The sequence below is a fragment of the Diuraphis noxia genome, unplaced genomic scaffold (assembly GCF_037042655.1).
Source record: "Diuraphis noxia isolate RWA-SAM2 unplaced genomic scaffold, SU_Dnox_SAM2 contig0001, whole genome shotgun sequence".
Lineage (NCBI taxonomy): Eukaryota > Metazoa > Arthropoda > Insecta > Hemiptera > Aphididae > Diuraphis > Diuraphis noxia.
Window position 1 is genome coordinate 28,310,826 of NW_028301711.1, and position 25,699 is coordinate 28,336,524.

General features: G+C 26.9%; 2 protein-coding genes across 3 annotated transcripts; both read left to right on the top strand.

Moving 5' to 3' along the window:
* The first annotated feature begins 192 nt into the window (after positions 1 to 192).
* Positions 193 to 15,770, top strand: LOC107166169 (uncharacterized). Of its 2 annotated transcripts, none has more exons than XM_015514725.2 (5): positions 193 to 634; positions 2,297 to 2,500; positions 2,625 to 2,777; positions 3,159 to 3,199; positions 13,670 to 15,770. In XM_015514725.2, the coding sequence occupies exons 2-5, from the start codon at positions 2,327 to 2,329 to the stop codon at positions 14,958 to 14,960; spliced, it is 1,659 nt and encodes a 552-aa protein (XP_015370211.1). In that variant the 5' UTR covers positions 193 to 634; positions 2,297 to 2,326; the 3' UTR covers positions 14,961 to 15,770. The 2 variants fall into 2 exon arrangements, with proteins under 2 accessions (XP_015370211.1, XP_015370210.2); XM_015514724.2 differs by lacking the exon at positions 13,670 to 15,770 and adding an exon at positions 7,332 to 9,793.
* A 7,568-nt stretch (positions 15,771 to 23,338) lies between these two features.
* LOC107166164 (uncharacterized) lies at positions 23,339 to 25,039 on the top strand. Its single transcript, XM_089216790.1, has 4 exons — positions 23,339 to 24,362; positions 24,458 to 24,585; positions 24,643 to 24,779; positions 24,924 to 25,039. The coding sequence occupies exons 1-3, from the start codon at positions 24,231 to 24,233 to the stop codon at positions 24,773 to 24,775; spliced, it is 393 nt and encodes a 130-aa protein (XP_089072916.1). The 5' UTR covers positions 23,339 to 24,230; the 3' UTR covers positions 24,776 to 24,779; positions 24,924 to 25,039.
* Positions 25,040 to 25,699: the final 660 nt, after the last annotated feature.

A 25,699-nucleotide genomic window follows, 5' to 3' on the forward strand; every position in this document is an offset into this window, starting at 1 on the left:
GACGGATCACCGTCACTCGCATTCCGGTTACACACGCGCGTCCCCTCACCGCCGCCACTGACAAAAACCGTAGCTACTGCAACACTGCCACAACCATCACCATCACCATTACGGCGTTACCAAACCAGCGCCAGCCTGCGCACCAGACTCGCGAGTCGCGTTTAGTCCCGCCACAACTTCCCCCTCTCTCACAACACGCGTAGCATCAAAACAAGAGGTGTCGACGCCGCCGCAGCCGACGCATCCCGCCATCCTCTCGGCCGTAGCAACTCACAAATCGTAACACCATCACTTGTACTGGTGTCCGCCATATTTAGCTTGTTTTCGTTACTGAACCGTCTCGGCCATCCGGCCGCATTGCGCGCGTTGTCATTGTACCGCCGCCGCCGTAACGAAGTCAGCCAATCGTGCCAATTACGATTGTTCATTACACGATACTTCCTAATCAATCGATAATCAACGCCGCGGCGTAGCGCTGATCACCGTATCCGATGTCTGCTTCAGCTGAGATACGAACGATGAACAGCGTCCGACGTCGACGGCATGACGTGAGCCACGGACCTATACGCTCGGCACATTGACGGGTGGTCGCCGACGAACGTCTAAGCTATCGGGTACCTACCGCCGATTCCGGGTGAGTACGCGTTATGGACATTCGCTGATTACGTTTTTCCCGGTGTCCGTTCATTTCACTCATAGCCGTCCACGTCGTCGTTCCCGATCCTTAGTCGTTATCGCCCACGTTTGAAACTGGGCAGGTATTCTACGATAGATGCGCTCCAAATCCAGATCGTCTGTAGATAATGTCTAGATCAGATTTGGAATATTTGGGTGTTAGACACTCTCGTCGATCGGTGTATAGTTAGGTGTGTAACATCTGATTTTAGTTTACGATTATAATATTCAATACTCGTTCTGAGAACTTGGCTGTGTATAGACACCGGCTGCTTCTATGAGTGAGCGGTGCCCGCCCAAAACCACAGACTTTTATAATAAATATAAAAATCTATGCTAAAAATACCATAATATCAGTCAACACAACATATTGAGAAAACGCATATGATGAAAATGTCCATTCATGTATTGTTCTTATATATCGTTATTAATTTTTAATTGAAGTAATAATTGTTATCGATTATTTATATATATTATATGGTACCTGGAATCTACTCTAATGAATTGTGCATTACATTCTTTAAAATGACTACCTAGATACTAGGCAATAATAGTAAGTGCATAAAATTAGCATCAATTACAGTACAATTTATTAATTTAAATGTCACAATATACCTATTCATATTCAGTTACCTGTATTGTGCAGTTACTTGAGTATTTATTAAACAAATATAAAGGTTTAAATGTTTTATCACGCTTATAGGATACAAGCTACAGCTAGATGGTTGACATTTAATATTCACATTATAACTTTGAATATATTTTCCCCATTTTAAATTAGGTACCATTGATATTTTTCCCTCAGATATTTATTTTTAGATGTCTATTTCTAGAATATTCAATTAGGATTCCAATTTATTACATTTCTACTGAGATGGCTAAATTAAATTCGAATAGCAACTATTCAATTTTTAAGAGGATGTTACATATTGTCTCTGTCTTACTAATGCTTAATATAATATATACTCAGCCCTCAAAAGAAGTAAATTTATTCACGCATATAGACTGATGGTAGCGACTGTCCCGTGGTACTATTTCACACACTATGAGACGGTCTGTAACTTGCTATACACACTAATTGCTTCTAACAGTTTACAACTGAAGGTTACTGATAATATGTCAAATGGGTGGGTGGGAATGTATGAAATAGAAAGAGGTTTACTTGTTTCTTGAGCCAGAATGTAAATAATTATAAATTTACAAGAATCCATTTTACTGTGTTAATTATAATTTTAGAATGAATTTACCTATAGGTAATCAAATTAAAAAATATTATTCATTACCTAGCGCCCTACATAGTCTTTTTTAATAATTTAGTTTAAAGCAAGTTAAGATCATTTTTAAAATTTATATAACATGTTAATGTAAGCCATAAATTTGTTCAAAACTTTATTATCTAGGTGGGTTAGGTTAGGTTATGTACCTTATGTCCAGCTTTAGTACTCCAGTAAACATTAATATTTTTATCTTGTACATTTTACATTTGCACCCATCAATATGATTGATAATCTTCACATTTGTATTGTTGCTTATGTACTTTATTTTATTATACCCCCTATTGTTACTTAAGACCTTAGGTACATGTGAGTAATTGTTATAATGTTGATGTTTTATTATTTAGTTAAGGTACTCGTCAAGAAACAAAATCAAAATGAATGAAGTTAATATGGCTAATAATCAAGAAATAAATATGCAATCATATAATATACATGATTTATGCAGATTATGTGCAAATTTTGATGAGAATATGATACCAATATATTCCGATGAAGGAGCAGACCATATGTTAGAAAACAAAATAAAAACCCATCTTCCATTTATAAATGTAGTGTATTTTAATTTTGATTATCTATAATACAAAATAAATTTTATCATCTATCACAATTAAAAACATTTTAGTACTTATTTGCTATATAATAATATAATATAATGTTTTTTATATTTTACAGATTTCTGAAAATGATTTATTACCAAAAAGAATATGTTATCATTGTGCTTCTGCTGTGCTTGTATGGAATGAGTTGTATGAATGCAGTAGTGATGCAGACCAAAAACTTAGAAGTATGTTTGAACTTAATCCATTCAATCAAAATCAGTGCAAGGTAATGTAATTTTCTGAATAATTTAAATATCATTCTGACCATAAATATAACTAAAATTTTTATATCAAATACATACCTAATGTTCCTGCCTATCTACTTTAAATTTATTAATAACAGATTTATTTTTATTTATATGCCTAATACCTATTGAATTTTTATCTTTATTTTACTTCTGATGTGCAGTTATGCATTATCTAATGTTTCTGAATGTTATAACAAATGTTTAATTTCTGAAGTTGAATGGGACATGAATACAACCATCATAAGAGTTGTAGTGAAGTTTGCTGGATAAAATTAATCATAATGAATACTATAATGTATAATTATTTGTAAAAAATTATTTCCTGACATTTATATAGGTTTTTTTTTTGTATATTTTAGGATATTCAAAAAGATGAAAAGTTAAATCCAACTTTAAAAAGGTAAGATATTTCTGTATTAAATACTTATTTTTGATTTTATAGAAACGTTGATTATCTGATATAATATAGACTTTAAAATATTATAATATTTTAGTAGTTATTTTATGAAATCTGTTTAAATTGTTAATATATTTATTAATTGCCTACTGCCTGGCCTAATCTCATTTGTGCATAAGTTGAAAGAACTGTGGTGCTTTATTAGTGCAATATATTTATTATAAATTCATAACACCATACTTTAAATACACACAGATGTAAATTAAATATCTAAACACTAAGGTACCTATATTATATTTTTAATTTACTGAAAGTATTATTATATTATATGAATAGATCATTTTGTTATTACTTATATTTTATTATTATATACTTTTGATAGCTTATTATGCCTTTATAATTTAAAACTTAATTCAACAATAAAAATGTATAGTTGAGAGGACATCACACACTCATGTGTTTTCTGTATTATGAACATACTACATAACAAACCTGTGTTCACTGGTCCAAATTTTGTGTAAGCTTTATGAATACTATAGTAAATTTATTTATTATTATCAACCTTAAAAGTAATTACATTGTCTCTGCTTTTTCTGGAGATTCATATGATATTTAAATTTATAAATCAATTTATGAGAATGTAAAATATTATAATTTAAAAATTCTTATAACCTAACCTTGAAAATTAAATACTCCTGAGAACGCAAAGATAATGTTCATACCTTTAAGTATGATAATTGGTAAGTTATTTGTTATTGATAAAAGTTATTACATACAATTGGAACTACTTCACGCAAATTTGGTATGTCATTCATTTGTAAGACAGAGACAACACATGCAGGTGTAGTATCTCTTAATTTACAAAAACCATTAAGGATAATTATGAAAATTTAACATTGTAATTGTTACTATTTATAACTCAAATACTAAAGTAACTATTTTTGAATATGTAAAAGACATGAATTAGCTTCATGCATTACCATACCTTATGCATCATAAGAATAAAAGTATACAATAAGTTTTATATTTTTATGATTAAAAGTTGAAACTTTTTAGTGTAATTTATATAATAATTTGTTATAGAATCCATATTTATTTTTATTTATAGATAAATTACTTGAAATTCTTTAAAAATTTAATCTCATTCTATAGTTTTCTTTGCATAAAAAATCCCATTAAAATCCACACGTTAGTGTTAAAGTATATTGCATATAATTTTATCCATTCTATCACAATTTAATAATGACAGATTTTTTTTTTTATAAACAAAAAACCCCTTTATTATAATGAAATATATTTTATTAAAATATTTATTTCATAATATTGTACTTATTAGATAATCAGCGGACTATAATTTGTATTTTATAAATGATTTTTATTAAATGAGTAATATTTTCATTTTTATATTTTATGCTTATGATTAATATTTAAAATGTAAGGTAGTTGAAGCACAATTGTTGATCAATGATAAAGTCAAATTAGGAATAAAGTGGTATATTTTACTTTCAAATTTAAATATTCATAATCATATTTTTTAAATATAGATCGGTACTCTTAAGATTTAAAAACATTGATTGTACTACTACTATATTCTATATCTGTTGTCAAACATATTTATATATATTTCTATGCATAAATTATTTTATTATTTCAACTAAAAATTTAATTTAATTTGGCCTTACATGTGATATAAAATAATTTAATATGGTAATAGATGATTAAGGCAAATATAAATTATTTTTTTAAAAAAAAATGCAATTATAATTTATAACTGATAAATATTAAAATTAACATTATTTTTCTGGTTGTTATTGTTACAAAATGTATATTTTGTAAAATATCCAATTTATACTTTTTTTTTTTTTTAATTCTATTGATATTAAATCCAACTTCCAACCATGTTATTAAATATTATCAATTTAATACATTGTCACTTATGTACAATTCCTTTAAAATCTGTCTTTTTTAAAATAATTATGGGGTGTATAACAAATTAAGAAATAATACATAATGTACATAATTCTGGGAATTAAAGAGCAAACCAACATGGTCAAATATGAACATAAATATTATTATAGAAAATATAGAAAATATATTGAAATACAGAAGTTTAACAATTAATAATTTTAGAGTATTTATTATTTTTAATTTTAATTTAGTGCTCAACTACTGGTCATGATAAGAAAGCAAAACAATTTCATTTGTTTACCAAATTGAACAGTAACATTTTATATTGCTATACAATTTAATATTAAACTAAAATAATCATGTAACTTGTTTATAAAACTTTGTGTTTATTAAAAATTCATTTTTAATTATCAAGTTGGTTTTTAGTTAATTTTCGATTACTTAAATTGGCTTAAAAAAAAAAATGTTCTTGAATAATTTAAAGATTCTAGTTAATTTCATAATATTTTTTAATGTGTAAATTATGGAAATATATTATAAATTTATAACAATTAAAATCTAGAAATATTTATGATAATTGATTATTTTAGGTGCCAATAAAAAATGATATAAAATTTTGTCATCCATCACTGTTTCAGTAAATTTTAGTTTTAAATTTAAATTTTGAATATCTGAGAATAATTGTTATCGGCACTATATTTACAATTTCTATTTTATGCTGTGGTTTAAATCTACTTGATCTCACAATTTTTAGTGGTGTATTAAGTAATGATTTATGCAATTATCTCATACATAAATCAGTATTTTAAACTTTTTGCACCATAACTGAAGTTACTATATTTTTGAGCAATATATGCACTTGTGAATGTAGAATAATAATAGATATTAAAAAACTAACAATATTTTATCTACAAATTATTAAATATTTGCTATTCTTATTCCATTGCATATCATTATTTTAATTTTTATCATATTATAGTTAAAGTGATTTTAAGAATTAGATCATAATTAAGTTCTTAATTATCAATACCTTATTTTTTTGTGATTAAATTAATTAAATTATTTTTTCTAATTATGATCAATATTTAACAATTTATTTTATAGTTTACTTAATTAACAATTAAATTCAACATAAATAACATTCAAATTTCATTAAAAAGGATTATTTTATTTTTATTTTTCATAACCCCTTGTATGTTATATACTGTAGTAATTTTATATTGCATGCATCTTACGATATTAAATGTGTATTCATATTGATAAATATTTCAGAATTTTCTGCCATCGAAAAAGCAATTTTTCAATTAGGTACTCATATAATAACTATGTATTTATTAAAGAATTACTATTTTTATTCAATTTTTTCTATCTATTTCACATTCTTATTAAGTTTTATTTACAATTTTATTCAATCATTCAAACAAACCCATTCGAATCCAGCTTGTTTAGTTATGTAAAAGTTGAATATTCAATTAGCTAAATCTTTGAAATTTCAAGGAATTCTCATATACAGAACTAATAAGGAAATAATTCAAATAATTTATTATTAAAAATTAAAATAAATAATAATGTACCTATTTATAAAACAATTAATTTTTATTCAATTTTATGTAAAATTGTTCTAAACACTAACTAAACCTTTATCAATATATTAAATGAACATTAAACCTAAATTATCATTTATTTTAAATACATAATAATTTGAAAAAAAAACATCATTTGAAATTAATATATGTTAGGTATATATATCTCTATTACTTAATAGATTCTATGTAATAATTATTATTTCTATTTATGATGTGAATATTTTGAAACCACAATCACATTTATGTCAAGGAATTACTTAACTTTCGCATTGCACTTATAGTAGGTAGTAGAATTTTTTAGTTATCGGTTATCATTTTTTTTTTCAGTTATTTACTGTAAAATATAAGTATTTATAATCTTTCATTGTTAAAATATATTTTTAAGTACTTCAAAGGATATAAAAACAGAAGTAAGATGGAAATAGTCATGCTGTCAACTCATAAAAATAAACTCAATGTTGGAAATATTTTTGCTGTAAACATATACAATTTTAACAGTGTTCAAGATGGTATACAAATGGATTTTATTGTTCATAATGCACGTAATCAAAAAGAAAAAAATATTTTGCTTTTATATATAACTAAGGATGTATGAAAACAAATTAGGGCAAAATAATTTCTATGCCCATTTGGTTTTCCAGGTACATTGACTTGACAGAACCAGGTGGAACATTGAAAATAATTCCTACTAAAGAAACTTCACTCTCAAACAATTATTCCTGTTCGTTTTGTTTTGAAAAGTTTTTGAAGATTAGAGATAAAGTAAAGCATGACCGTGATGTTCATGGTGTTCAGTCTAATATATTGCCAATTAAGTATGTAAGTGACAGGTACACAGATAATAATATGAAAATTTCAATTTCAAATGCTGAGGATAACAGTATAGGAAAAAATCTTTCCAACACAGTTGGTGTAAGCAATACAAAATCTACTCAAGATTTTAAAATAAATAATTATGATGTATTATGCATTATGTGTAATGTTTCTTTTAAATCCTCGTTTGAAAAGTTAGAGCATGACCAACAATTGCACAATGTACAGACGACTACACGAAAAAGCAAACGCTTTGGTGTAACAAAAAGTTATGATGAATTGTTTGATGATGAATCCGATTATGATGAAGAAACAAAAAATTATTCTTCAAATTTGGTACAGTTCAATAATAATTTGGTTGAATCAAATTCTACTGATCAAAAAAGTAATCTTGAAATAGACTTGAAAAAAGAAAAAGAATCGGAAGACATAAAGAATGAGCTTATTGAATCTGAAGAAAAGTCTGATGTTGAAGATTTCAAGTGTTATTACTGTAATCAAAAATTCCCTTCCAAACACTTGGCTTCGAAACACGTTCGTTCACATATGCTTAATGATAAAAAACCAATTCCAAAAAATGACATTTATGATAAATATAAAGTTATGATAGATAACAAATTATATTACAAATGTGATCAATGTAACTATAATGTTGAAGGTAGAAGATACAAGTTTGTGTATCATATGAGGGTGCACACCGGTGAAAAACCATATACTTGTGAAATTTGTAGTAAGCAGTTCCGTACAGCAGCATTTTTAAGACGCCATATTGTATGTTTCCATGATAAAGTACGTAGTTATCAGTGTGATATTTGTGGACGTTCGTTTTCTGAGAAACGAAATGTTGATGATCATAGACGTACGCATACTGGTGAACGACCGTTTGTTTGTGAAACATGCGGTAAAAGTTTTGCTCAAAGGTCATCAATGAAAATTCATTGGAAACAAATGCATGAAAGTATAAAAGCACATAAATGTGAATATTGTGGCAAAAGTTTTATTAGAAGATGCCATTTAGTTGCACATTTAACTCATCATACAGGTGTGCGCAACTATGTATGTGCAGTATGTGGTAAAGCATTCTTACGGAGTGGTACACTTAAAGGTCATACAGCGGTGCATAGTTCAGAAAGACCCTTTCAATGCACTATTTGTGGAGACACATTTAAATTGAAAAAACATTTAAAACAGCATGGACGTGTTCATGAATCGTAACATTAATTTGTTAATGTGCCTCAATTAGAATTTATTTCAAGAATTGTTGACAATCAAAGAGATTCACAGTAATCATTGGTATTATTGATTTGTATGAGTATTGTAATTTATAATATATGTTAAAATCTATAGTCCTTATTGTTTCCTCGAACAAAAAAAAAATTTTTAAATTGAAGTATGATTATTGCTAAACTAAAAATTAATATCTTCATGTTTCATCAGCCTATTTAGCAGAGTAAACTTAACCTTTTCTCTATTACATGCATTATTAACATTTCTTTCTTCATTATTCATATTAAATACAGATAAAAACAACAAATTTAAGGTAAAAAACATTCTCTCGTTGATTTTTGTACAGATGATACACATGCAACATTATTTTTATTCCTAGTAATTATCAGTAATCTCAGTAAGCAGTGCATTTCTAAGATCTGTTTTTTATCCTATTCGTATAAACTTAAAACTTGTCAAGTCAATAAATTAATTTTTTTTTTATTTTAATTTGTGGTTTGCAATTGAATTTATTAATTAAAAATATGAAATAAAAACTGAAATTATTAATTTGGCAGGGAAAAAGTTTTCAAGAAAAAATACTTAGCAGTGAAAAGGTTAGGTAATTCCAAACATTTTTTTTTTTTTTTATCATTTTATAGGAAACTCAATATTTGGCAATTGATACCATTCAGTATAATTCAATGATAATTCTTCCTTTTAATTCTTTGATAAATTATTGATAAAATAGCTGTATAGCTTAATTCTATAGAATTTATTTTCCATAATAATTTTGAAATTAATTACATTTGTCAATTTAAAAATTTTAGAGGAAAAACACCTTTGAGTTTATTAAATATGCAATGTAATGTTGTAATATTTAACCTTTAATTCAATTGAAAAATTCATTTTTTACACAAAAATTTTTAAATCTAGTCACTGCTACATTTTTACAAAATTGTTTAATATGAATAATAAAAGTATATTTTATGTCCAAAACACTTGATTAATATGAACAAAATGATTCATTTTCTTCTGGTGTAAAATTTGATGTTTAGAAATTATGATCTTTGATAAATAGGCTGATATTATTTTAAACCTTAATTATTAACAATTAGTTTAATAATGCAAACTAATCAGCATATCATTAAATACACATTTTTTTTATATAGAGTTGATATTTTAAACATTTAGATTTGTATGTATGGCTTAAAAAATTAAGGTTTGAAATATGATAAATATAGATAATTTTATTAAAGGATTAAATTTGCATAGTTTTAATATTCATCTAGATTTTATTTATGTTATGAAAATACATACTTTATTTAACTACAATATTAGATCACAAAATGCTTTTTTAGTTTAAAAGTTTATTTTGTAACATAACCAACCCTACATTTTTATTATAAATATTTCAATTTTTGTTTTGAAATAAGACTTAAAAACAATAAGTTGTATTTGTGAATCTAATACTTTATCTCTTCGAATTCCTAATTTGAAGTAAAACTCAAAATATTATTTACAGTAAAATTTCTTTATAACAAAATTGATTAGTATCTACTGATTTTCTTGTTTTAAAAGAGTTTCATGGATACTAATATATGGGTTGTATTCTGTTGTAAGGAAATTTCTGTCTTATAAGGTGTTCGTTATATGTAGGTTTTACTGTATTTATTAAAATTTAAATGTATGGGAACTTAATTTATATAATATGTAATAGCTATGTAGAACCGGTTTAGCAATAGTAATTAAATTTCACAACCCATGAATTTGTATGAAATACAAATTTATTTTATTTTACTTTACTTTTTTCTTAAGAAATTTTTAATTGAATTACCTAGTAATAGGTTATGTCAAAAAATATTCTATAAAATGTTGGATTTATGGGCATCTTAATTTCTTAAAGGAACATTAAAAATAAATACAATTTTATACAAACATGTTGTTTATATGCAATTAATGTTTACACTGTCATAATTGTTAGTGGATTGTTTAGTCAAAAACTAGAATACCTGCAATAATAATCTACCTGTAATTTTTAGTTTAATATAATATTTACCTTTTTTTAATAAACCTTATTTATGTTTGTCCAGTATCATAGATTAAAAAATGCTGCAGATAACCAAATGCAGTTATTTATTATTCATTATTTTAGTTTTGATTTGACGCATGTTGGCAGGAGCAAGTATATAATAATTTCCCACCGCCTCCTACCACAATGCACTATTAGTCAATTTCAAATAAAAATAATAAGCTATTAATGATTGAATTGTCATTGTATATAGTGTTAATTTATCTATACCAGCATATAGCTGTTTACATGAATAATTGGAAATATTTATTATAGCTATTAGATTTAATGCAACTAAATGTACAATTATTTTACTCCATTATATTATATAATATTACAGGGTATTGTGTGCCATAAAACTGTCTGGTAACTATACTGTTTTTTTTTTTTTGTATTTTCTTATTTAAAGCCGTATGAATAATTGATATAAATAACTTGTAATTTAAGTATTTTAGTTCAATGAGAAACTTATTTGTTTTATTGTTATTATTTTAATTTTTTTTTTCTGTTTGGTTCTTATGCCTTTTATTTGATAATATTTTTTTTCCCATTTTAACCAAAATTATTTATTTCAACAATTTCATGTCTACTTCTACATTATAAATTGTATCTGTAGTCTCAAACAAAAGTAATCTCAAGTGGAAGGCATTTGTGCACGGTGACGGCAATGCGTGTGTTAATAGTATTATTTCTACAAATGCCTAGCTTACATTTTGCTTAAGACAGTAAAGCATATTTTGTCTGCAATCAGTTTTCACAATGAAAGTTGACGTAAACCTATTTATCTAGAAGTGTAGTCTAACTAAACTATAAAAATTGGTCACTACCCGTGGTTACTCTTACATATTACAAAGTATAGTTGCTATTTTCAAAAAGTTTTTAATTTTCTTAATAGTTCCTAAATTCTAAGTTCAACACTATCTATTGAAAAAAGTTATTTCTTTATGGTTTTTTTTTTTTTTTTGATTTTTATGACTGATTTTGTTTAATATAATATATTTTATGTTGTAGCTGTAGGTTATGATGACAATTTAAATATAAAGCTATTTAATTATTTATTTATTAAATATATTACAAGATAATTTTTAAAATCTTTATTACATATTATTTAGTTTTTTTGTTTTAGGAAATTAATGTATTAAATAACTCTAAGAACAAAAAGTTACCTATTCAAGTTTATAATAATAGTATAACTATCCTACATAAACAAAAATTGAAGTTAAATGAATATCAACAATGTTCTTTTTATCCTGTGTGTCTTTGTACTTGTTTGCTTGCTTGTTTACTATACCAGTTATAATACCCAATCATACTTTGACACTTATTTAATGTTATGTTTAATATATTTTTATGAATCTTATCTTATTACTAATTTATGTACTGAAAGTTTAAATGTTATCATATTTTTCTACTTACTAAATTTGAAATATTATATTTTTTTATATTTATCCAAAATAATATTGTAATACTATTATTCTTGTGAATTATATTTTAATATAGTTTTATTCAATTGTAGTTATAGAATATTTTAATATGTATTTTTTTTTTTTTTTTTGTAAAAATGTTTTGATATAGTATTAACATTTCATATATGTAATTTGGTATTAAATAGCAGTTTAATAAGTATAGTTAGGTACTAAAATTCATCAATTAATTTGTATATTATTTAACCTATATAATATCTAACGTGGTACAATATTATATATTATATTATTTAAAATAAATGGCATATTTTTTATTGTTAACCTAACATTATTGTTTTAGACATCATCATTATTGCTTGTTAGGTTGAGTGGCCTTTCTATATTCAGTGATTATATTATAAACTTTAAAAATAATCACATTAATTTTTATTCTATATCCTTCATATTAAATATTTATCTACTTTCTTTAAAAAATAAAAAATTAAGATTAAATAAAACTAAGAACAAAAAAATATTGCATGATGTAAAGTTCACAATCCAAACCTGAAAGTCTGTCATCGTTTTAGTTATAACCTTAAAACAAATGATTGACAAATTATTGATTTTTTTTTAATCAAAAAATAAATTTCATAAAGCCTCCTATTTAATATTTATGGTTTGAATCTTAGCTATAATTTATGTTTTTTAAAACTAAGCCAGCTCAAAATTGATTTTTTTTAAAATTAGGTTTGTATTAAAAAATAGTTAGTAGTAATTTCTGGTATTATTGTATGCCATGCTTAAAAACTGATGACTTCTTATTGAACATAATTATTTTATAATTTATGTTAGTTATAATATTAGATAATAATCACTTGCTACAAAATACAAGCAGAAGAGAATTGAAAGTAGTTAATTTAAACATATAATCATAAATAACGGCATTAAACATAAGTTTTTATGTCAACTTTACAATTGATGTTTTAAAATAGAGAAAAATAAGTAATAAGTATCCGCATATTATGTATTCTTCACCTTACTAACATTTAATACAATTAAATTCACATCCATCAGTTCTAATTGTATATTGTTAGCTATATTGGAGTGAATTAACATTTTATCAAACTTCAATGTAAAAAAAACATGTATTCTCCTGTTAGGTTTTTACGTTTTCTACGTTAAGTGAGTTACGAAATATGAGTATATTATTTTAATATTTTTTAAAATTAGAAAATTCTTATAATTGCTCATGTTAAATTGGAATGCAGGACGTACATTTTTATATATTAAACGTTAGTATGACAGGACGACACATGCCGGTACGGTGTGCTCTAAGTGACTAAAATTTTAGGTATTCTCTAACTGAAAATCAAACTTAGCTGAACCTCATATTTGTAATTAGATATAATTGTTAAATATAGTATGCCATTTATTTATTTCCTTTGACTAAGAGTTATTAAAACGTTCATGTTATTTATTTTTACAGCGAAATCTCTGACATATTCCACAGAGAAGTGGATAACGATTCCGTGGATGACAACATGTACCTAAATGCGGCTGGCATAGACGATGACATAAATGGGTTGATGAATTGCCATCGACTGGATGACATTTCAGTGACAGACAATTGCAGCATTATCGTTCCAAAACAAGAGTACCTGAATGTCATGTCAGAAGACAGCAACCACGTTGATCATCAACTGCCCACCGAAGAAAACATCAACTCGGTTTGTGAAGGAGACGATGTCACTAATCATAACGATAGCGAAGACTTCAAACCACTTATAAATTCGATTAACGTCGATAACACTGATGGTGGTGAAATGGATGAACTGCAAAAAGTTGGCGACGGAAGCAATGGAAACGACGGTGAAGTGGACGATGAGAATGATCACGAAGACGAGGATGAAGATGAAGACGAGGACTGCAGCCGGCTAAACAACATGCAGGTAAGGCAGTTGTACGTGAACAGTTCGTTGGACGGAGCTGCCTTAGACGAGGATGAACAGCAGCAGGAGACCATGTGTCAAATATGTGCGACTGTTTTCAAGACCCGGTACAATCTGTTACGGCACTTTCAGAAGCGGCATCCCGAGTTCAAGATGTACGAATGTGACCTATGTCGGATCAGCTTCCAGTCCATTGACGACTTCAAGGACCACCTAGAAGAGAAACACTCCAAGATACACACCACGAACACAGTCGACTCGAAGCAAGTGCGTTTCGCGTGTGATGTGTGTGGTAATATGTACAAGAATAAAGCGTCTGCTATGAACCACCTACTGACTCACACCGCTAAAAAAACTGTGCGCTGCACCCATTGCGATTTCACTTGTTACACCAAGCAGCAGTTAGGTGTGCACCAGACTAAGCACGACAAGCGGTTCGTATGTGATATATGCCACAAACGATTCGCACAAAAGTCGCAACTGGATGTGCACATCAATGCGGTTCATTACAACCAAAGGCCGTTCTCGTGTGTGCTTTGTAACAAAACGTTCAAGACCAAGGGTTCACACGATGCTCACATGATCGTGCACACAGACACCCGAAACTACCAGTGCCCGCACTGTGATAAAAAATGTCGGAAGCGGTATGACCTAACGTTGCACATCCGGACTCACACGGGTGAAAAACCCTTCAAGTGCAGTGTTTGTGGACGCGGGTTTGTGCAAATGTGCGATACGCGCAAGCACGAGATGCTCCACTTTAAACCGGGTAAGCGAAAAAACTTATTCTTTGAGTCTTCAGAGGTGGGAATAGCTGACGACGAATGACATACGATGGCGGTGAGAGCAACAGACGACTATGGTGATGATGACGACACCACCAACATAATGACGCTGAACTGATAACCCCATTGTATTTTGTTTTTAGATTATATCTTAATTTTAACATATATAAATATGTGTGTATATGTATATATATATTTTTTGTATTTTATTGTAATTTTTTATGTCATACATTTTCCTTTTTTCCTTTCCTCTATATTTACATATAGGAACATACAATTATTAAATCCGAGGCGAGTTAGAGAAAAATACGTAAGAATTATTTCTTGTAAACTCAATCAAAATAATTTTTCAGTTAATAATTTCAAAATACTTCCAATTTGATTTTTCTTTTTATCATGAAGTTGAATATTAAAACTTCAAAAATATGTTAATATATGTAATTAAATATTCTTTTAATTTGTATGTATTAAAATCTTTACTGAATTGAATTTTGTTAGTAATTTATAAAAATAAATATCTTAAGTACTGTAACAATTACAATATGTTAAATGATACCTAAGTACATGTATATGTACTATACGTCTACACGCTTAACATTATGTACGATTAACTGCTGACCAATACAATAATATTAACACACACTCATAATTGTAAGGCCTATGGTCAATACACACCATGTATGAAGTAAGTTAGCTCACTGTGCACCTTAGACCTCAGCATTCAATAAATATCGTACGCCGTGTAACTACGATACAGTCTAATAGTTGGATAGAATATAATTTATATAACTTGTGAGTATTATTATTTGTAAGTGTTTAATCTACCTATAATAAAACTTAATGATAACTGAAACGGAATCCTAGTTATTTAAATATATTTAAGATCCCGTTATACTATATATATATATCTACCCCTGGCTACGGTAATTATATATCTATAGAGTTCTACAACTCTCACTGGATATCTTATATTTAACTGGTTTTTCCCCCGACCACGTTAAATATTGGTGGTAGCGCCGAAGTCTGCTATAATTACAGTTGTATTTAATTACAGGGAGTCTGTTTCAGTTTTAATTAATTTATAATTTTAAGTAATTTCTTTTTTACAAGTAAAAATATAATAATAAGTGAGATACAGCTTTGAAAAGAGAATTTTCATGGAATGAATACTGAATATACGTTTTAAGAGAGATAAAAAAAAAGTGAAAGAAAAATTTTAATTAAGTGAGATTAAGTTTGAATAACGGATTTTGTAGTGATTAATACGGATTATTAGTTTTAAGAGAGATAAACGGATTTGAAAGGAAAATTTTAGTTATAAAAGAGATTAAGTTTAGAATAACGGATTTTGTAGTGATTAATATGGATTATAAGTGTTAAGAGAAAATTTAAGTTTTAAGAGAAATAAACAAAGCGAAAGAAAATTTTTAATACGTGAGATTAAGTTTAAATAACGGATTTAGTGGTGATTAATACGAATTACCTATACGTTTTAAGGGAAATAAACAAAGTGAAAGAAAAATTTTAATTAATAAGTGAGATTAAGTTTGAATAACGTATTTTATAGTGATTAATACGGATTATAAGTTTTAAGAGAGATAAAATAAAAAGTGAAAGAAAAATTTTAATTAATAAGTGAGATTAAGTTTGAATAATGGATTTTGTGGTGATTACAACGAATTATAAGTTTTAAGAGAGATAAACGGATTTGAAAGGAAAATTTTAGTTATAAGTAGGATAAAATTTTGAATAACGGACTTTTGTATGCTCAACATAAATTTTAAGCTTTAAGATAAAAATTTAGATATAAGACAGAATATATAGCAAACGGTGTAAAATATAAATAAATAAATAAATACAAAATTAAGGACTATATAATCTATTTAGATCAGCGGTTTTCAACCTTTTTATAGTCACGTACCACCTACACAATTTGAAATTTTTTACGTACCACCTGACAATTTTTTCGCTTATTAATAATGTATACGTTTATGTTATATGTATAGAATTTTGTTGATAAATTAATTTTTTATAAAGGTAGATTTTCTTCACGTACCACCTATGAGCTTTCTGCGTACCACAGGTTGAGAACCGCTAATTTAGATGGAATGTTTATAATTAGTAATGGTAGATAAATGAGGGAATGTGATATTTAAAAAATAACGATATTACGATATAACCTAACTATAAATTTAAATACAGTAAATATTAAATTGGTTTCTCAGAGCTTTAATTTATTGAAAGCTGATAAGGAAGAATTAATAGAATTCCTCAATAATTTGACATTATAACAAGTACGGATTTTATTTAATGCTAGTAACGCAATTCGAGTTGAACATTTTAAGGGCACCATAAAAAATTTAAACAACAAAAAATTAAATATTTTCGAATCAACCTTATCACTAGACGAATTTGGCATATTTTTCAACGGCAAATTAGGACAATTACCTTACATAAAGAAAGATAGACTGCAAACGATTTTACACGAATAATTTGGCATAGTAACAGACGTTCACACTCAGGAAAAATTAAAAGACTTAGCACGTAATATCATACGGGAAAACATTAAAGTGAATAATGAATCATTACAGATAATAACTGAAAACTTAGGAACTTTAGAGAACAAAGACGATCAAGGCAATTTAAATCCTGACTATACGACATATATTCTAGACAAAACATTAGATAGTAAAAATTTCGATATAAATCAAACAAATTGCATAGAACCGACTAAATTAAATAATAATTATACCAATAAAACCTAACCGAAATCAAAAATTGAATTTAAACCAATTATCCATCAACCACAAAATTGTTCAGTGAAAATGGGAGAAGATGTTGATTATTTTATAAAAAATTTTGATTTAGCAGCAATAATAAACAACTGGGATGAAACAGAAAAAATTACGTCATTACCTTTATATTTGAAAGATTCAGCATCAAAATTTTTTAAATCAATAAAAACCAAAACACCAAACATAAACTGGGACCAGACAAAAAAACAAATCAGAGAAAAATTTACTAATATTGGGAATGATAAATTACTTAGAATACAATTAAACCAAAGAAAGTTAATGGAGAATGAAACTTTAAATGAATTTATAATAAATATAATGGAACTTTGCTATAAAATTAATCCAAATATGATAGAGGAAGAAATTTGCGAGAAAATATTGGCAGGCTTGCCAGATGAAATATACAATAAAATAGAAATATTAGATAACAGTAACATAACTAAAATAACAGAAAATTTAAAAAGATATGAATTAGCAAAAATGGTTAGAAAAACTGATGTAAAACAAACTTCAAATATAGATAGATTAAATGAAGAGATGAACATTAAAAAAAAAAACACATTCAACAATTAACCACAGCTAAATGGGAAAACCCAGTACAAAATTATACACCAAATTATACGAATAGAACTAATTACAATGGCGAAATTTATAATCAACAATTTCCAAGTCAATATTTTCCACCATATTTTAATCCGAACCAACAAAACTCTAGATTCACACACAATCAAACTAGCCAAAATATACCATATACATTTACCCAACAACAAAATCGGTACCAAAACTATCAACACGGGAATCCTCCTAGGCAGATACCAACGTGCTATGGATGTGGAAAAGTAGGGCATATTAAAAGAAAATGACATGACCAAAAAAACTCCTGCAGGCACCTGGATCTGTAAAGGATATACCTCAAAATACCAGGAATAAAAATAGTATAACCAATAAAATAAACCAAGTATTATATAGTTGCAACAAAATAAATGAACAAATAAAATATAAAATTGAAATATTAGGAAAAATTAACAACAAAGCGACATTACTACTGTTAGATACAGGAGCTAGCGTGACAGTTATAGATTAAAAAAAAACGAAATTACTTGATAACATTAAACCAATTAACGATTTATACTTGGAAGCAGCCAATAATTCAAAATTAAACATTTTAGGCTCAACGATAATTAAAATACAAATAGCATTAGTCATAGTACACCATCAAGCAGTGGTAGTAGATAATTTATGCGCCCCAATCTTATTAGGTTTAGATTTTATGGTAAAAACACAAAAAGTAATGAATTTAAAAGACAATAATATAATATTATTTAGATATGAAAATCAAGAAGTTAAATTACCAATAAAAACTCACGAAGTAAAAAACGATATACAAGGAACCAAAACACAATACGTCTCCCACGAAATACGAAACGAGTATCAACAATTTTTATTGCTTAAGAGGACGCCTCACCCGCATGTGTTGTCTCCGTCTTACAAACGTACCTATATCATAGCAAAATCTGTTTAGCGCGGGACAACTGTTCTCCCTCAATATTTATAATAGAATTTTCAAAATTTCACAACGCATAGGTAAGAACTTTATCTGTGTCATAGTGTCGTTATTTTTTATTAAATTACTTAAAATTATTGGTTTGTGCTATCAAAAAAATAACGACGCTATGACACAGATAAAGTTCTTACCTATGCGTTGTGAAATTTTGAAAATTCTATTATAAATATTGAGGGAGAACAGTTGTCCCGCGCTAAACAGATTTTGCTATGTTATAGGTACGTTTGTAAGACGGAGACAACACATGCGGGTGTGGCGTCCTCTTAATATAATAATGAACAACACTTTAACCATAGATATCAGGAAATAACTGGCGATTTGTTCAGCGATCAGTCAAGTGACGCCATCGCTCATTGCGTCAGCGAATGCTTAACAATGAACTGCGGTACCTATCGCTTTACAGTTTCGTAAAAAATTTAATAACATCGATAATTCAATTAAAAAAAAAAAGATGTAAGGGAAATCGCATTCATTAAAACAGAAAAACGATGGCTATTATACTTAGTTACAAAAAAATACTATTACGAAAAACCAACGTACGTTTACATATTTGCAACATTACAAAATCTGAGGACATTTTGCTTAGAAAAACAAATTGAAAGAATTGCATTACCAAAAATATACGCAGGACAAGACGGAAAAGAATGGCCCATTATTTCCGGTATGCTGAGGTTCATGTTTCGCAATACATGCATAACAATATCTATTCATGACATCAAAAAGCCAATATTAAATAATAACAAGACCACCAACACAAATAAGTCAATATTAAATAACAATGAGTGTACCGAAAAAATTAATAATAGGTAATGGAATGAGACTTGTTTTTACTGACATTAGTGACCACACACTGATGGAGAGCATTTTATTTGATGCGTCACACTTAAACAAAATCGAGGAAGTACCTTCCGACGGTGATTGTGGTGCACATGCGCTGCGTGTATGTTTGAGAGAAGAAGGGCTAAGGGTATCCACAATAGAAATTAGAAATACTAAGAAAAATTAATATACCAAATACGAAATCGAGATATTATATGACAGAAGATAACTTGGCATATTTAGCAGGCCAATTTAATAATTTAACAATAATCTCTAAACACAAAAACACAGATTATAACGTATTAAATACTGCTATAATATACTGGAAAAAACCGATCGACGATAGGAGTAATTCATGAAAATAATCATTGGACACCAGCATTAATAAATCAAGAGTTATCAACACTCACTTTACGTAACACATGCATGTATACAGTTATACCAGATGAAAATATTATTACAAAACATATAAATCGGTACTTAGACGAATGCCACAATCGATTAAATTTATCCAATCTTAATTTAAAAAAAATACTCATTAGACAATATTAACATAAACAATCCCGCAGGAATAAAAAATAATGATGTAAACAAAACACCGATTATGGGGTACACTCAGTTTTGCCAGGATTGTGAATATCTATCAACATCTGAGTCAGCATTAAAATCTTATGAATATACGAACCATTCTTACTAGACCAAGGGGAGAGAGGTAATGTTTTGCGAGGTGTGAGGAAGATATATCAGATAATATCGTAATATACCAATGAATGAAAAAGAAGAAAAATTACTAGATAGAAATTAAAAAAAAAAGCGGGTAAGTCGTGGATGTCGCTCTGCTGTACTGTAGGTTACTGTAATGGATGGGATTAAATTTGAATGCAATGATAGGTATCATTGTATACGAAAAACGATTCTGAACGGAGATGATTTGTCAGTCTAGGATATATTATATTTTAATATTGTCATATATTCTATTTTGAAATAAATATTTTATTTTTCAATTAAGTCGCATTTTGCATAAGGCATGGTTAATCAATTATAAATGTAGTTATCATGTAGTTATCATAATTCATAATACCTTATATTATCATAGATATACGAATACCTGGTTTGAGGATAAATCGTTATCATTACGCGATTTCATAAAAATTTAAAACTCAAACGCTCAAAACATTTTTCCTATGATGACCCTTCAAATTTTCTCTATAGCTATTTGAAACAAAACTTATGGAAAACTTGGTGTTAAATTTTATAACCTTAGATTTAAATACAAACAATATTATGAATTTTAAACTACAAAACAATTTGCAAATATTCATGGTTTTGATGAATTTTTGTCAATATCTGAAATTCAAATGCTAATAAAAATTTAATTTGAATTTCCGGTGGAAATTTTTTTTATGTGATAAAGATTGACAAATTTAAAATTTGAATGCATGTAAAAAAAAATGTGGCTATATATTTCTTTTATTTTTCAACTGCTATTGCAAAACTATATTATGAGCCTTGTATTAAATTCTCAAATCTTAGAATTAAAATGAAAAACTTTTATGAATTTTGATCTAATTATCTTAGACATTACTTAGACCATTAGAACATTGCCGTAATTTTTATGTATTTAGTCAAAATTTGAACTGTAAATGCTTATAAAAAAAATGTGTGACTATATATTTATTTTATTTTTAAATGCTATTGTAAAACTATTTTAGGATCCTTGTATTAAATTTTTAAATCTTAGGCATAAAAGGAAAATTTTTTATGAATTTCTAGGATAAAATAATTTACGAATTTTTTTGATTTTTAAGTATGTTGTCAAAATTAAAATTTGAATACATGTAAAAAAAAATTGTGGCTATACATTTATTTTATTTTTCAACTGCTATTGTAAAAATATATTATGAGCCTTGTATTAAATTCTTAAATCTTAGAATTAAAAAGAAAAACTTTTATGAATTTCGATCTAAGATAATTTGAAAATTGCCGTAATTTGTACGTATTAAGTCAATATTTGAACTTCAAATGCTAATAAAAAAAAATCGTGCCTATGTATTCTTATAATTTTTTAATCACTATAAGAATAACTTATGAGGAACTTTGTATTAAATTTTCAAGTATTTTGATAGAACCAAAAAAATTTCATCGACTCTTCAAAAAAAAATTTTCAGACAAATTGAAAATTTCAGTCGTCTATAAATATTTATAGTACTTAAAAGTATGTAAAATATCATGCCATGCATAGGCGAGGTAACTGTGGTAACCATATTGGTTTAAAAGTTAAGCTGTACCTAGTTAATTGTTAGCTGCAGTTTGGTTACATATTTAGCCATACATAAATTAATGTTAAAGCAATTATTTAATCATTAAATTAGATTATAAATATATTAATTGAGTACTTACCTAACAAATAAATCAAAAGGAAAACAGTATAAGAATAATAATATTAGAATAATTAATTTGCATAGTATAAATATAAATGTAATTACTGATAACATCTATTAAAATAACTACAAAAAAACTACAAAAAAACTCAATTAAAAAATTAAATTGGGTATCATTATGCGATTAGGTATGTATGTTAAAACTGATATACTTAGCCCAATCGGAATAATAATAATATAATACCTACTCAATAATAGTAAATGTTAAACAATCTTTAAAATGTGTATTTATATAGGTAATAAAAAATAGAGGACAACCATTAATTGGTAGAAATTTAAAAAAAAAGTAACTTTTAATTATTCACTAATCTATAATACATAGGCAGTGCTCGACTTGACAAAATTAAAAAAGGGGGGCTCTTTTAACTTTTAAAAAAAGAGCGTCCCCACCACTTGTTAAACGTTACAAAGCCGTAGGGGCTATGCCCCCACACCTCCTAATACTCCTCTAAATCATATAGGAAATATTTATGAATAATAAAATTTAAAAAAAAAATTATGTAAATATTGTATTTTTAACTTATAAAATAAAATATAACAAATACTGTGCATTAATTTTGCTCCAAAAATTATCATATCAATCTAATTTAGTTTTTAATAAGTTCATATTATATAAATTTTTGTTGCTATTACCATTAACACAGACTACCTGTGAAAGGATATTTCCAAAGCTAAAAATAATTAAAACTATCCCATGTTCAATCATCAATCATCCAATTAGTTTAAATCTACTTTGAGTACAGCTTTTAATAAATTTAATTTCATTAATTATTCAAGCGATTTTTGATTTATATTAATTTAATCAAATCAAATTCAGTTAACTATACGAGAATCTGATAAAAATTTTAAAAAGCTACTACGTATGGATGCTACGGCTGTCCCCTTGCTCCAATATCTTGAATATAGACCTAAATAAAAGTGATTTCATTGATGCCCACAAAAACTATGCTGGTACTTAAAAATGTACAATATTCATATTACCGTCATTAGATAACGGCACAAGTAATATAAAAACCACTATACACCCTAACATAAACAGGGAAACGAGACTTTGTGAGTTGGCTGAATTGTGTGACTTCCTTAAACACGGATGCAGTAAACGTTTTCATAGCTTGTGCACAAGCATTTATACGCGTGTAAGCATACGTATAACCTAAGGTTATTGAATGGGGTGATCTTCAGATTTCAAATCACAGGTAAATAAAAACCCGATAAGCAGATTGAATTTTACTTTTTATGATTTTGTGATATAAGGGTGGGTAATAACCTTTATGTTTAACGCATTTATTGAATTTGATTTATTATTCCAAGATTAATATGACGCAATTGCTCATGATAACAACTGATATGACCTTATTATAAGACATGATTGGCGTCATTATTCTAAATGTTTTCCTTAAATTAATTTATGAAATAATTTGTTTGGATGAATCCCATTACCAATTCGGAACTTAAAAACTTAAAAATCCATTACCTAAATTTTTAGTTTATACTTAATTCCTGTTGAACTATTTAAATGAGCAGTATGTCCAGAGGTATGCATGCAACCCCAATGACAGTTTTTTATTATTATATTATTCTCATATCTTGTTTGAAAATTAGTATTTTTAAATTATTTCTGATTAGAAAAGAGGTCAAACCATACAGTGAAAAATGACGAGTTTGCTAATATTGAAGAACTAGAAAAACAGAGTATGGGCAACGAACAGGTTCAAATAACTAACAAAGATGCCGGCGACGAGAATTTTGTATCTAAAGTACACAAGAGTGGTAGCGATGAAGATGTTAAAAGTGGGAGTGAATCTAATGCGGGCTCTGATGCTGACGTAATGTTTATGTTATAAATTTATAATATATTGTCATAATAGATATTCATAATAATCTATTCATCCAAATAATTTTTCATTTTTTCAACTTAAAGGGTGTTACTGGTGTAATTCGAATCAAGGATCCAAAAAGGAAGAAATTAAAATTATTGCAAAGATTATCTTCGCTCAATGCATTTTTTGCAGATACATCTGAACCAGTTTCATTATTTTCACATGAAAGGTTGTTAAATTTGTTAAATTTTTTAAAATTGTTTTTAAATATTATTAATATATTTAGGAAACAAATAGAAAAAGAACAACAGCAAAATTATAAAAACTTGCATGTACAAGATATTACAGAACAGGCACAATCTGATTTGGCTATCAAGGTAGCTGATGAAGCTATTAGAACAATAAAAGAAAATAAGTAGGGTGGTAAGTTTTTTTATACCTATCATCATGTTTTGTTAAATAAAAAAATAAAAAAATCTGATATTTCTTTGTCAATTCAACTAATAATATTCTCCATTGAAAAACACATGAAACATATTATACTCTTAGTATTTCTTTTGATTATAGAATAACAAATTACCATAGTTAAGACACTGCCCAAATTACAAAATAACTCAGAAATTAATAGTATTATACGTACTTAATTATGGATTTAAATGTATCATTAATATTAGACAATTTACTAACTAAGCATTTTATTATTCATTATATTCATAATTTGGTTATTTTTATTAATCAATTTAATAAATTTACTATTATTATATTTTGTATTTAATTTGTATGTATAATATTTGGTATTAATTATTCTAAGTATAGTTGTAAATATGCCTAATTGTTAATGTAAAGTTATGTTTTATGTTTGTAATCTATTTTCTATATGTATGATAATTTCCCTAATTTAAAGGTAATTTAAAGGCTTTTTTAATTTACAATCATAATTGTTTTTCTTGCCTATTGATTAATAGGTTTAATTTGACTTAATATAAAATTGTGTGTGATTATATTATTGTATCAGTTAGCAGTGTATTATATTGAGTTTGTATCTAGCTATAATAGTTGATTAATTTTAATTTAATAGAGATAATAATAATATATTCTATCAATATTTTAGTTCATGAACTATACAAAGTGATTCTTTTATCAAACAACATTCATTATTTAAAAAAGTGTTGACTTTCTTTAAAATATTTTTTACATAGTTTCAAGTTGTTAAAAAACCAACGTTTTTATTAAAAAATTATATTTTTAAATATTTTTTATCCTTATCATTTTTTAAGTTTTTTACTTTTTCGAATGACAACATAGAGTTTTAATTTCAAATTCCAAAGCAGAATATTTTTCTA